The following is a 14543-nucleotide window of genomic DNA, read 5'->3' on the forward strand; positions in this document are numbered from 1 at the left end:
CCCCTACCACTTTTCTAAACATAGAGGATTCTTCAGGAGATCAATCACATTTGATGACATCCAGGCAGGCTCCCCAAAGCCAGCTGATCTTTCAGGCCAGGCTGCGGGGACGCAGACCCAGGAGAGTAGGACTTGCAGAGTAAGGAAGGCTTCACGGAGGAGGAGGAGGAGGAGGAGGAGGAGGAGGAGGAGGAGGAGGAGGAGGAGGAGGAGACACGGAATCGCGGGGGTGTGGGAGGGGGAAAGAATAGGGCTTTCACGCTCTGGATATCACGGGGAGGCTAAAAAGGAGGGCGGTGAACCCTGGGAAAGGCCCCACTCGGAAGCCCCAGCAACAAAGGGGGAGCGGCCCCCACATCCTGTCCTCCAGGGTCTGCGGTGCAGCTCTCAGCTCCCACCGGTGCCTCTGCAGCGGGCGGGGTCCCGCTCCCACCTCCCACCTCCCCCTCCCGGCCTGAGCCCTCCCCCGGCGCCCATTGGCCTGCCCCAGCCCGGCCTGCGGCGCGGGGGGCGGCGCGGGGGGCGGCGCGGGGGGCGGTGGTCCGTCCTCCCTCCCGCCCGCAGCCGGCGGAGGCGGCGCCTCTCCTCTCGGAGGCAGAGCGGCTGGGCGGCGCGGCGCGGGGCGGGAGGGACGGCGTGGGCCCCGCGCTCGGGCGGTGACAGCGGCGGCTGCAGGGAGAGCGGTCCCCGCACACGCACACGCACACGCACACGCTCCGGGCAGGCCCGCGGCCACGGGCGGCGGGGACACGCACGCGGACCCGGGACCGGCGCGCACTCCGCAGCCACACGCTCCCAGCCTGCGCGGCGCCTGGCGATCGCCGCTGCGCCCTCCCCGCGGAGTCTGCCCCGCCGACCCGCAGCCCGCATCCCCGCATCTCCGAGGCCCGCCGGGAGCAGGTAAGGCCCGCCCCGAAGCCCCTGTGCCTCCACACCCAGAATCCTTGCCCCTCGGGGACTGCGGACCCCCCCTCCGGAGCGGGCCAGGGCAGCGCGGGGCGAGACTCCGAATCTAAAAGGAACCCCCCCCCCCCACCATCACTGCTCCGGTCCAGGGCGGCAGTCTGGCACCCCCACCTCCACCCCAATGTCCGGGCTGTGCTGGGGGCGACCGATCCCTTCGGGGGTGGGGTCCACCTAGCTACCTCTCGCCCCCTCTCCCCGGCCCCCTTCTCCCCTTCCGGTGCCAGAAGAGAGGACCTGAGGTGGGAACGCACTGCGGCCCGAAAGGGACCTGTGAGAACCATAAGGACCAGCCCAGGGCACAAGGACGCGCTGGCTGCGTGAGCGGGGAAGGCGACGCTGAGGGTCCCCGGGTGCTGGATGCCGCAGGTCCCAGGCGCTTTGAGGGCTGAGCGAGCGATGTGCTCGGTAGGAGGTGGGCTGGGAGCCAGAATAGAATGCCCCGCTGTGGTGACACATTTGGGATTGCTGTCTCTCGGTTTCCCGCAGCGTGGAGGGGCTGGGGCTGGATGCTTTGGGGAGGGGCCCCCTGGGAAATGCCATCGGGGCCTGTGGGAGAAGGGCACCTGCCTCCCAGGCTGACACGGGCCTGGCGGAGACCCCTGCGGCTGTGTTAAAGGCCCAGGTTCCTGGCGCAGGGGTGGGAGGAGGGGGGCTTAACCTGGCGAGTTGGGGCCTCGGAAGGGAGCCCTGCAGAAGCTGATTCTGTGTTACATGCCTTTGGGGAGTGGAGCCTGGCCCCCGGAAGGAGCTCAGGCCTCCTCTGGAAGGTGCTGGGGGAGAAGGGTAGACACCCCCCCTCCCCAATGCTCCAGGCCATGTGCCTGCTTTCCATGCAAGTGCGTCAGCTCCCCTTCCTCCACCTCCCCCAGCCTCGCAGTGCCCCACAAAGCCCTGGGAGCCCACGCAGCCGGCAAACACAAAAAGCCAGGCACTCGGCTTTTCCTGTGAGCAGCCTGGGCGGTGGGGGGCTGGGGGAAGGGGGCTTGGGATGGATGGGGCTACACTCATCTGTGGAGAGCTGCCTGCCTTGAGGCTGCCGCTGGGCCCAGGCGGAGAAGCACCCAGAAGGCCAGGCTAGAGGCATTGGAGTGGCTGTGGGCTTCAGAAGGGGATGCGATACTATTTGAGTCTGGGGGTGGGGTGGCGTGGGGGGAGGTAGCAATGGCACCCGGATTTTCCCAGGAGGCCCCAATCTGAGCTGGGTGCTGGGTGCAGGTGGGTTGGGCTGGTAGAGCCCACAGGTACAGATGAATCGGGCTCCTGGTCCCCACTGACCTTGGAGAGGGCAAGCAGAGGTGCCAGTCTGGACATGAGCCGAAATCTGAACGTGTACATTAGAGACAGGCCCTGGGCCAGCTCTGCCAACCAATCCATCAACAAGTGTGTGTGGGGGGTGACTGGGGAGGCAGCCCATCCCTGCCTCCCCACCATGGGCAGTTCACCTGGGGTGCTGCGTCTGGGACAAGACCCAGGGGGTCTGCCCCCCAGTTCCCAGTGAGGGGACATGGCTGTGGGGAGCCCCTGGAAGGACCCTTTTCTGCATTCTCAGGGCTAATCTGGCTAAAATTGAAAGCTTCAGGACCCATTTTTTCTCCTGCGACCACCCTCTCGGCCATGCCCCTACTTTGGGGTACTCTCTCCATTTGTGTCGAATAAGCAAACACACAAAATGAGTGGCTACCATCGTGTGGAACTGAGAGGCTCGGAGAGGCAGGCGCTCAGGTGGCTTTCTTTCTGGGGACACGGCCTCAGGCCTCTGGCCTCCCCGGGGGCGGGGGGGGGGGAAGGTTTCCTTGACCAAGGGCTGGCCGGGGCGGAGGAGAGGACAGACACCCCGCGCCATCGGCCAGAGGGCAGAGCCAGGCTCAGCGCAGTACCCAGCATGACCCCCACCCCTGCGGGACAGCGGGGTTCTCGCCCAGGAGGTGTGTGAGCCGAAGTCCGGTGGCCCGGACGGGGCTGCCTCGGGGTGTTCTACTCGGGGAGGGCGGAGGAATCCGAGCCCGGAGCCCGAACGGCTGGGCCTAGTGGTGCAGCTGCCAGGCAGCACGCAGGCAGCAAATCAACTGCGATGTGTTTGCACCGGGCCCTGGATGCCGTCACAGGCACATGCCGTCACAGGCCCATGGTGACAGCCTCCCCCGCAGTGACACACACAGAGGGGGTGACACACAGCCGGGGAAGCACACAGGCTTCCCGTGACACCTGCCAGAGCGCTGGCACGGAACACGCGGCAGCAGGAAGACAAAGGGACAAAGGGGCACACACCCTCAGCTCTCCATGTACCTGGGACCCCGATGGTTGCCAAAGAACTGTCATAGGAATCCTAATGCAAGCCCATTATCGTTCCTAATGCAAGGGAGCAGACGCAGGAAGTGCGTGTGGCACGAGACGAGGACAGGGGCCGGCGACCTTTCTGCAAAGGGCCGGGTCGTCCGTGTTTGAGGCTCTGCTGGCCACACGCTGTCACAGCCGCTCGGTTCTGCGGTGGCAGCGTAGAGGCAGCCACCAATGACAGGGAAACAAATGGGCACCGCTGTGTCTGAGGAGCTTATTTATGGGCTGGGATTTTGAATTTCACTGTGTTCATGTGTCGTGAAATGTGAGTCTTTTCATTCCCCCACCCCCTGATCCTTTAAAACTGTAAACATCATTCTTGGCTCGCTGGCTGTCCAAAACGGGGTGACGGGCTGGATCTGACCCGCCAGAGGGGCTGCCAAGACCTGGGCTGGAAGGGAGCGGTGGTTTCAGAGGTTGAAGAATGGAGGAGCTGAGGGCTAAGGGCTGAAGCTTCCCCTGGGGGAGGGGAGGAGGGGGTTGGGATGCCACCCTCCACTCACCCTGGAGCTCAGAGGGCCCCTCTGTTTTATGGGTCAGTCCCTGGGGAGGCTCCCCACCTGGCCTGAGTGCCCCACCCAGATGGCCTCCACTATGTCCCTGTGATGGCTCTCCCACTCTGAGGACCACATTCAGGACTGAAAACAAACCAGCATCACATCTCTGGGGTTCACCAGAGCCTCCTTTCCATTCACCCCGTGCCCAGGTTTGTGCCCGCCTCCACCAGGAGGGCGACCACAGGGAAACCTGGGTGCCCCCTGGGACGGGGGTGAGGTGCTGCTCTTCCCCTGTGGGGCGCCCAGCGGGCTAAGGGATGCCTGGAAAGACACATTGGGAAGATAGTAGAGCTTCTCCGCAGGGACCTGCTGGGAGGGGCAGGTGTCCCATCCCAGGAGCTGGGCCGTCTTCAGCTGCGGGGCTGCAGAGAGGGAGCTGCAGGGCGTGGGGCGGGGTGGGGACGGGACGGGATGCTGAAGGGTCTCTGAGGAAAGCGGGGAGCCCAGTGAGTCACCACACATGATACTATTTTCGTGTGTGTCTGGCAAAGTGGCTCATCCGAGGACTCGGCTGCTCTCATCAGTTCCCCATCCAGGTCTGTGGCTGCGCTGGTGGCGCCTGAGGAGGGCAGGAATCCGGATGGGAGGCGGACTCCCTTCCGGCCCGGATACCTGTCACACAGCCGTTCCTGCCGGGCGGGGGCCACACTCCGCACCGGGGTCTCTGGGAAGTGTCGCCCCATCTCTAGTCTGTTTCCCCACAGGTCACTCCGTAGCCCTGGGAGGTGGCTTTGAAAGTCCACTTAAGGTCGGAAATGCTGTGCTTAGAGTTGCTTCTTACTCAGGAGAGAAGTATGGTCGGGGGACAGCAGAAGGCCTGACCAGTCCCCCAGGCGTAAGAAGGGTCCCTCGTGGGGTGTCCGTGGGTTCTGAGCTGGTCTTCCCCTCAGCAGTGGCAGAGGCTGGCAGGAGCATCTGGGCGGAGTGCACACCTCTGGAGCCAGGTGGCCTGGGTTCACATCCCAGCTCTGCCACATGGCTGCTGTGTGACCTTAGGGAGGCTGGGTACCCTCTCTGGGCCTCAGCGGCCCCAGCTACCGAGGGAGGATCATGCTAGCAACCACTTCACAGGTTTGAGTAGGTGCGATGAGTTAATGAGCATTTAATGCTTGGAAGCATGCCTGACACGTACTGAATGTTTAATAAATGTTAGTCATTAGTGAGGAAAGGTGCAGCTGGCCTGCCGCTTCCATTTTGCACGTGACACAGGGCTGAACGCAAGTGGAAAGAGAACAAGAATAGTTTACACATGGGTAGTCCTCTCTGGGAGTCAGGCCAATGCTATAGATGCCATAGTTTCCCTTAGATAAAAAATGGGTTGGTGTCTCACAGCAATATCTGTGAGGTAAATACCACCATTGTTCCCATTTTACAGATAATCCAACTGAGCACAGAAGAGCTGAGTGGCTTGTCCCTAAGGCCACCACTGCAAATGTCAGGAGGTAGGGGTTCTTGTCCTCAAAATCAGGCGCTAAATGGCCCCAGCAGAGCTGGACCCAAGAGTGAGCCTCGGAAGGTCGGTGGCCAGGTCATCCTGACACTGTGTGGCTGGGCCAAAGGGGCCAGGCCCACCCTGAAGGAGGGGAGAGTCCCACCCCAGGTTGCAGAAGCAGGGCCCTGACCTGTGAGGGGGTTACTAACAGCGGGGGGGAGTCAGACGAGGAAGGCAGCCAGGGCGAGGAGCGGCGGCCGCTGGCAGGGCTGTGGCTGGCAGGCCCAGGGTGGCATCCACAGGGCAGAAGAGCCATTGGCATGGCCCGGGAAGTACCAGGTTTGGGGCAGGTGGTCTGATATTGTAAGCTCTGAGAGCGGTCCAGCCGGGGTGCTGGGGGGGCTGAGAGGTCGCCGTCTTGGAGAGGTTGCAGGAGGTGACCCTGGAGGTGACCCCAGTGGAGGTGGGGGAGTGGGAAGGCCAGGGCCTGGGAGCTTCGGCCAGTGTGTCCGCACCCAGCTGGGCAGGGGCGGATGTAGTGGGGGAGGGTGAGCACGTGAGGACAGCAGTGGGCTAAGAGAATCAATCACGAATGTTGGCATCACCAGGAAAAAAATTGTGTAACTAGGTGATGGATGTTTACCAGGCTTCTGTGGCAATCACTCGCAGTCTGTAGCTATTGAATCATGATGTGGTAGGCTTGAAGCTAATATAATGTTCCTTAGCAATTACATCTCAATAAAAGGAAGAGAGAGGGGACCGTAGTGGGAACCGGGAACCTGGCCAGGTCTGGTTCCCCAGCAGGCTCGAGTAGAGATGGTCCCACCTGCCCACCCTGTGACCCTGAGCTCCAGCCACACCTGCTCCTGGCTCACCCCGGGGCCTGGGCAGCCCGGTGATGAAGCAGGCTGCTGGGGAGAGGGGGTCCCAGCGTGTGTCAGTCCACTGCAGTGCTGGCTGCGGGGTGCCCTGACAGGAGCAGGGTGAGCACCTGCCCGTCCGCCTCCCTGCGTGAACATGTGTGTGTGCACGTGCACAGTCCTGGAGTGCGGATGTCTGCGCGAGTCCCTCCTGCATCAGAATCCAGACAGATCGCGCTGCCTCTGCAGAGCAGAGTGCCTTTGCGCAGTGAGTGTGTGAAGTGTGTGTTATGATACATGTCACCGGTCTGATACACACACCGGTGCGATTGCATCGGCACACAGCTTTGTTCTCGGTCAGGGGAGCATGCTGCGGCGTTGCTGGGATGAGAGAGAGAGAGAGAGAGAGAGAGAGAGAGAGAGAGAGAGAGAGAGAGAGAGTAAGTATATGTTTCTGTGTGTGTGAGAGAGTGTGTGTGAGTGTATGTGTGTGTATGAGTGTGTGTGTGAGTGTGCGTGGTGGTCTGTCAGCCCCGAAGGCACCTCCTCCTCTCCTTTGTGTATTCCACGCAGGGCTGTTTGTATTTTGTTTTGATGCTTTCAAGTGGGTGCCCTGGGGATAAATGTCTTTATGATCTTCTCTGTAGACCTGTGTGTGTGTGTGTGTGTGTGTGTGTGTGTGTGTGTGAGAGAGAGAGAGAGAGAGAGAGAGAGAGAGAGAGAGAGGGAGGGAGGGAGGAGAATTCGGCATCAGCCAGTCCTCAGTACACTAACCCCTTGCTTGCCGGCTGCCACCTGCTTGCCCTGTAGAGCAGCCAGAGCCAAGGGAGCCGCTCTCCCTTCGGGGCTAGCGCTCTTGGTGCTGATGGAGGTTAAGCAGGTTCATGGTTGTGCTCTACGTGAGAGTCGCCTGGAGAGCTGTAATCAGCCTGACACCCGTCCGGGCCCCAGAGCGCCCCGCTCAGCCGGGCAGGGGTATTTTGAACACCCCTCAGTGGTTCGGGGGGTGGGGGGTGGTGAGAGGGCAGGTAGAGCACAGGGCTAATAGGTCAGAGCGCATCTTGGGGCCAGAGTCGGCCCAGGCTGTGGCCTCCGGGCTAGAGGGGCTGACAGAGGTAGGCGGCCTTGCCTTGTGTGGAGGCCACCCTGACTGCACCTCACCATCCTTTGGCCTCCGTGCTGGAGAGTCAGCTCCAGGTCTCAGAGACTGCCTGTGGCTCTCCTCGGAACCCTCTGCTGGCCGGGAGAGCCAGCCTCCTGCCTGTGCTGAGGGGGCCAGCATTCCCAGGGTCCCGCCAGGCATGGCGGACAGGGCCTGGAGCTCCCCAGGGATAGTGGAGGTGACCGAGCCTCCGGGGACCGCTAGTGCCAGGTCATCCAGAGGCAGCCTGTGCCAGCAGGCATGGGAGAGCCCTGTGCACAGCTGGCACCCAGGGGTGCTGGCCAGGGGCTGCCCAGCCTGGGGAGTCTTTCCTGAACCACAGGGCAGAGGCTGGGCTGGCACCCCCATGGCCACCCACACTCAAGGGGCCAAAAGGCTGCATGTGGCTCTCGAGCCGCAGTTTGCTGACCACAGCCCTAGGCTAACAGCAGCTCTGCCCACCGGTGGGGTGTGCAAGGCTAGTGGTCCGGGTGTAGCCCCCATGGGCCTCCCGAACCGGGCACCTGCGGGCTCGGGGTGACCCCGACGCGGGCCTACTCGGTCGTTATGTGATTGAATAGTAATAAGCATGCTTGTTACATGACTGTGCGGTGTTGATTGTATGGCTGTGCCGGGCCCGTTAGCAGCGCCTGCGGGATGGAGGCCCTGTGGCCCCGGCTTCGTGGGGATGCCGCCGTACATGGCGCTGCAGGGAGTCACCTCGCCGTGCCAGCTTCTGTTCAAGTGCAAACGCTTCTCCTGGATAGTCTTTCAGGAGCGGAGTTCCTGGGTCCGACGACCCGTTAGAGGGGCAAACCAGACTCCTCCCCTGCGACTGGCCCCAGCCTCTTCCCCCGACTCCCCACGCACTGTGGGCCTCCGTCCGGGAGGACCAGGAGCCCGGCACGGGAGGCCCAGCTCCCTCGGCGGCAGCCACTGTGTGTGCATGTGGGAGGCGAGGGCTGTGTCCGGGAGGCCCCGCGGGTGGGCGGGCGGGCGGGCAGAGGCCAGTGCAGGAGGCTGTGGGGTTTGGGGACCAGCGGGGCAGCTGGAACCACTCGGCCTTTCCTGAGGGAGCGAGTTAGAGGAGCACTCCTTTCTCACGTAGCAGCCTGGAGCTCTCCCAGGCGTCCTGGTTCCCCGGCGTGGTGCCCCCACCGCTCAGGGGTTACCCTGGCTGCCCTGTCAAAGCGGGCAGGTCCGGCGTCGGGAAGGGGGTAGGAGGAGCAGGGGGACAGCGTGTGGTGCCGTATGGACAAGGGCTCATGTCACTGCCGCCCCTTCCATAGGGCGGAACGTCCACATGCCCTCCCCTGAGCAGAGGGACGGGCGGGCACACGTGTGACTGCTAAAGCTGTCGTTGTGGAGGGGGATGGGGAGGCAGCGCCTGCCGCAGAGGAGAAGGCCGCCCACACATCGCAGTGGTCCAGGGGGGCCTGCGCCGGGGTGCTCCCACCCTGTCCCCTGTGCCTGGCAGACGGGAGTGCTCAGCAGGTGGTTGGGGGATAGAATAAAGAACAGCCTGGACGAAGGCGTGAGGCTGAGAGCCTTACCCCAGGAAGGGGAGGCGGTCGGAGGAGGGCAGGCTGTCTCCAGGACTCATGCCTCTTCCTTTCTCTCGAACCCCAGGCACCTTGGCGCTGACCAGCGGCTGCTCTGAGTGAGAAGCGAGTGGTGCTGGCCTGAGCTTCCTTGTGGCTGAGAAGCGCCATGGCCAGCATCCTACCGGCCTGCCTGGCTGCTCTCCTGCTGCTGCCTCTGGTAAGGCCCCAGGTCCATACCCTCCCCGCTCCCCTCCACCCCACCAGCTGGAGCCCCCAGCTCCCCTGAGCCCCCACCCCAGAGAACCCCGTCTTTGGCGTGCCCTCAGCTGGTATCTCTGCCAGCACCCCCAAGGGATCATCTAGCACGTCTGAATTAGAAAGGGTGTCCCATCCTCAAGACCTTCCACTGACGTGGCCAGAAATCCTTACACAGTGTACGAATGTGTCGCGATGCTGGCGTGGGCAGTCTTCTGAGCTGTGCATTCTGGATGTGTACCGTGCAGGACCCTGGCCGGGCTGCCTAAGGTTCTTTGACCCCCGGCCTCTGCTCCAGGTCAGAGCTCCGGAGCCTGCTCTCTGCTCATGTCTCTCCCAGAGTGAGGGCGGTGGGAGGGCTCCAGGCCTCAGCCCCTGCCCTGAGCTGGGACTTCACACCAGCACCGGCTCTAGCGGCCTCTGAGCCCTGGATCTGAGTTCTGCCAATGCCCTGCCTCACCGTGTGGCCCCAGACAGCCTGTCTCCCCGCCCCCCACCCCACCCCACCCCCCCGGAAGCCGTCTGCACCTCTGTGACCAGTCGGGGCTAGACCGAGCATGGCCCTTGCGCTCAGATGCCTTGTGCCTGCCTCCGTGCTCCTGACGTCTCCTTACACAACCGCTCCTGCCCCCACATTGGAGTTAAGAGGCGACAGCCACGCCAGGGCTTTGAAGTTACTTGTTCTGCGCTTGAATCCAGCCTCTGCCACTAAGCAGCTGTGGGACCTTGGGCGGGAGTTTCTTAACTTCTCTGAGCCTCAGTTTTCCTCTTCTGTCAAACGGGGCAAGAGTAAATGGAAGTGGTTCCTGGGCCCACTGAATGCTGCCGCTGCTCCCTGGCCTGGACCCCCTCCCCCAGCCCCCAGAGGAGAGAAACAGTGAGCGGTCAGCCCCTCCCCCCCAGCCCCTGCTGGCTCCCCTAAAGTGCAGCAGGAGCCTTATGGCCTCTGGAGCTACCCTGCCCAGGGCCAAATCCTGGCCAAATCCAGTCTACTAAGCTGTGTGACTTACCATCTCTGGGCTTAAGTTTCACATGTGTAAAATGAGAGAAATGGCAAAAATGCTACCTATTTGTAGTCCTCTGGATGTACATGTATACACACATAGTATATGACAGAATAGCGCATGCAGGTCATAAAGTGCTGTATGTGTGTTTGCTGCCGTTTTTATAAGACTTGGAACCTGAGAGCCAGAGTCAGAGTGGGGCCCACCCAAGGCCACACATGGAGTTGGTAAAGGAGAGCCTCATGGTGTCGGTGACAGAGTGGATGTCTCTCTCTGTCACTGTCCTCATCCTGCTTCTGCCCCTCCCCCCTGGCCCCAGGGCTCAGGGAAAGGGCTTCTAGTGAGCCTTGCTGCCCCTCCCACCTTCCCTCCCGCTCCCTGCAGGCGGCCGCCATGCACTCGGACTGCATGTTCAAGCAGGAGCAGGCCCAGTGCCTGGAGAAGATCCGGAAGGCCAACGAGCAGATGGGCTTGAACGCCTCCTCCCTGGGTGAGTAGGCTGGCGGGAGGACAGGGCCTCCCAGCACATCCATAGCCGTTAGAGCTGGTGCCCCCGCCTGAGGCCATCTTGGGAAGAAAGGTGGAGGGGACGGTCCCGGGTCCTTCAGAGAGCCCTGTAGGGGGCGGGGGCAGGGGAGTCCTGGATCTGCTCCGGGCAGTGGCCCTGGCCTGCCCTCCTTGGGGACAGCCTGCCCGGGATGCCTCCCTGAGGGAGGGCTGTTCTGGGTGGCTGGGGATGGCTGCCTTAGGTCCCAGGGGCTGGGCTAGAGCTGGGGTTGGCTGTCAGAGCTTGTTAGCAGGCGGCCTGGGCCTGGCGGCAGCAGGGACACAGCTGCTGCGGGTGCCCGGCTGGAGAGCACATGGGCAACCCCAAGCAGGAGGCGTGGGGCCCTTCCACCTCTTCTGCCTCCTGTGCTCACTCTGCCAGAAGCCAGAGAGGAGGCAGCAATGGGGACCCCGCCTCCGCCTGTCTGGGCAGTCCTTCCCGGGGGCTGCTCTTAGCCTGGGGCGGGGTGCTGCCTCCCCTGCGGGAGGGGCCCCCCCGCACTGCAGGACAGTTAGCAGTCTTAGCTTCCCCTTCAGACGCCACGGCTCCCCTGGTCCCAGTGACAACCCAGAATGCCTTGTAACATCTCCAGATGTTCCCAGGCAGTGGCGTGGCCCTGGCTGAGAGCCCGGGGTCCTGTGTGGCCCCCTCCTCCTGACTCCCTCGCTGTGCAGAGAGGACACCGAGGCCACAGGGAAAGGGCGCCCTGGACTTCGGGATTCCCAGCAACCAGGGCAAGGGTCTGCGTAGGAGGCCAGGGACTTGGGGGGCGGGGGCATCCCTGGAGGCCTGGCCAGCCTCACGTTCACCTCAGTCCCTGGAGGGCGGGGCTCTCTGGCCAGCCTAGAAGGGTCCACCTCTCCCTCCGGATCCTCCCTGTTTAGAGGGAGCTCTTCTGAGCACCATCTGTTTAAATACTCGATTAATCTGCAGCCCAGTTATGTGTAACGGTCCCTCCAGGCCAAGCTCCCTGGCCAGACAGTGAACATTAACTGCTAATGGAGCCGCTCCGGCCGTGCTGGACTCGCCCGCCCTCCAGCCCAGCTCTGGCTCAGCCCTAACTGAGGTTGCAAGTGGATTCTAGGCCCTCACCAGCCAGGGAAACTGAGGCAGGGGCCCCAAACAGGTGCCCAGTTGCAGGAGACCAACATAATATCTGGTCCGAGGCTCCGGTCTAGGGGATGGGAAATGTGGCCATGAGGTGGACCTGCCTCCTAGCCCAGGGCCACTGTTCCTGCATCACAGGAGTCAGGGGCATGTGGGTGGGGCATAAGAAGCATCCAGGAGGGAAGGATAGAGGTGGGGGCTGGGCTACTGCACAGATGTTTGTGGGGCCCCAGCTGGGGGAGGGCAAGAAGGCGTGAGACAGAGGTGAGGATGGACACCCTCCCAGGAGGGGGCAGGCAGGTGCTGGGGAGAGGGTTGCACCCAGGTGTGCTCCGGAGAGGGAGAGAGGAATTCTGGGAGGGTTCCTGGACAAGATGGGATTAATACTGGGTCCGAGGTTCTCAAACCTCGCTGCCCATCAGAGCCACCAGGAGCTTTTAGGACAATGTGCTCACGCTACAGTCCAAGCCAGAACCATAGCCCCTCACAGTCACCTCGGCATGTTCTAACGATGTTTATGGGGACCGTTATTCAAGAGTTGTGTTTAGTGGTTTTAAATGCAGGCCAGGCCTCCAGGCTGACGGGCAGGTGGTCCGAGAACCGCTGAGTTAGGCCCTAGGGCCCAGTAGGCCCTGACGGCAGGTGAGAGCTGAGGGGCGGGTGGGTGGGTGGGGAGAGCGTCCTCGGTGGGGGCACCAAAGCAGCAAGGTTGGGGGGGGGGGGGCTCTTTCCAGCTCTGTGCCTCAGAAGCTCCACTGTTAAAATGAGCAGCTGGAACGGACCATATCAGCCAATACTTACATAGGTTTCCCGTGTGCCAGGCACTGGGCCAGTGCTGCTTCTCCCACTGCAGCTACCTAGCGGGATCTATTATTACTTCTGTCATATAGATGAAGACACAGAGGCACCTGCACCCCTTAAATCCTGGTCCCTCCCTGGTCCCGGGATCTCCGCAGAACTCCAGGTGGTCATGGGCATCGTGGCCTCCAGGGGGACGCTGAGGGACAGGGTCATGCCGGGAGACATGGGAGCCAAGCAGGTGAAGGAGGAGGATGCACCGGCCAGGTGGTGGGGAGCGAGAGCACGCCCCCTGGCCCGGCGCTTCCGTCTGCACCGTCCTCGGCCTGTCCTGAAGGTGTTTGCTGGGACCGTTACTGCAGAGCTGTGTGTAGTGGTTTTGTCCCTCATCCCAAACCTCCGAACGCTAAGTGGGACTGGAGACAACATGGAGTCCAGCTCTGTCACGTGACACTCCGAGATGCTGAGGCCAGAGGTCGCAGTCCCCGGCCAAGTTGCACCGAGGGCCCGAGCCAGCTCTGGGACAGGCCCCAGGGCTGCGGCCCCGGCCAGGGGTGCCCTTTGTGCTGCCGTGCCCTGGGCCAGAGAGAAGGAAAAAGGATCCCTGGGCGTGGGAAGCGGACTCTCCACTCCCGAGGGTCCCAGACCCACGCAGGTCACGGGCCTTGCCTGCTGGGCGGGCCGGTCTGCTCTCTGCTCCGCCCAGGCAGCCTGGCTGCCCCGCGTGAGTCTGGCCGGAGCCTCCCCTTTGCAGGGCTGCAGGCTTCTGCCAGCCTGGAGGCCTGGCCTGCATTTGAGCGGCGTCGGTCAGGTGTGGTTCTTGGGGAGCCCCCAGACTCCGGAGGAGATGGAAGAGGGGTGCCTGCAGCGGCCCTGGCAGGGGCAGAGGAAGGGGGCTTGTACAGAAGACAAGAGCCTGCCCACTGATATGCTGACCCGGCCTCAGAGGCCAGGCAGGGTGCACAGTGTCTGGGCCCAGCCACTCTCCCCACCCCGCAAGGAGAGGAGAGGCCTGGGGAGGGAACACAGGAGGGCTGGGCCCAGGCTCCCATCCTTGGAGCAGAATCACCCTCTTGCCTGCACCTCCCAGCTGCTGTGAGACTAAGCAGGCGCCCAGTGTGGGGTCTGCAGGAACCCCTCGCCCCCCAAATCTGACTTGAGGCTGCATCAGAATCTTCTGGAAGGCTTGTTAAAACACAGATGGTCAGGCCTAGCACCAGAGTTCCTGACTCGGTGGGTCTGGTGGGGCCTGGGCACCTGCATTCTGGTGAGTTCCCACTGGTGTTCCTGGCCTGGGGTCCCCAGGTTGAGAGCCGCTGAGCTCGAGGGGAACAATAACTTTTAGTTGATTGAAATCACGCGTTACCCCCGAACTGTGTGCTGAAACGGGGGGCTCGGTGTACCCACGCATCCTCGGCGGCGGCCTCTCAAAGGGACGACTGTGCCTGTGTGAGCCCCCTGCGGTGTCCCTGCTCTCGCGGTTTTGAACACTCTGTGGAGCTGGACAGAATCGTCACCATGACAACCGGAGATGAGCGCCTTGTTCTGTTCCAATTGAGGCTAATGTCTCCCGCGTCCTCTCTGTTCAGCCTGCCCGAGTGGTCCTTCCCTCCCGCTGTTGTCACTCGGCGCTACCTCTCCTTCTGCTTTGTGTGGGTGGCGGAGGGGGAGCCGCCCCATCTCTCACCACCCAGGCATCCCCCCGCCCCCCCTCACCCCTGCATCCCTCTGACCACGTTCCATAGAGGCTTGTGGGGGAGGGGCAGAGGCAGAGGCAGAGCCAGGAGGGCACAGACAGTCAGGGTAGAGTTGGGCTATCGCGGGAGAGGAATAGGGAGGCGGGGTGTCCCCCCTGGAGGGACCTGCTCTGCAGGGACGAGGAGAGGAGGGGACGTTCCCAGCCTCTCAGCGGTGGCGGATGCACTGGACCATCTCCCGGTTCCTGGCCGCTGTCACTCACCTCTCCTGATTTCCCCCTGCCTCTGGCCTCCCCTC

General features: G+C 62.9%; 1 protein-coding gene across 6 annotated transcripts in view; it reads left to right on the top strand.

Moving 5' to 3' along the window:
* Positions 1-302: 302 nt before the first annotated feature.
* Positions 303-14543, top strand: part of ADCYAP1R1 (ADCYAP receptor type I) — a 41565-nt gene continuing 27324 nt past the window's right edge. For 2 of the 6 annotated variants that reach the window (XM_084896888.1, XM_084896889.1), the window contains exons 1-3: positions 303-900; positions 8923-9054; positions 10481-10586. In XM_084896888.1, coding sequence (XP_084753014.1) covers positions 9004-9054; positions 10481-10586 — 157 coding nt within the window. In that variant the 5' untranslated portion in view covers positions 303-900; positions 8923-9003. The remainder of the gene's footprint in view (positions 901-8922; positions 9055-10480; positions 10587-14543) is intronic. The other 4 variants (XM_084896891.1, XM_084896892.1, XM_084896890.1 and 1 more) reach the window with 4 other exon arrangements.

This window comes from Pipistrellus hanaki, assembly GCF_964339955.1.
Source record: "Pipistrellus hanaki genome assembly, chromosome: 10".
Taxonomy (NCBI): Eukaryota; Metazoa; Chordata; class Mammalia; order Chiroptera; family Vespertilionidae; genus Pipistrellus; species Pipistrellus hanaki.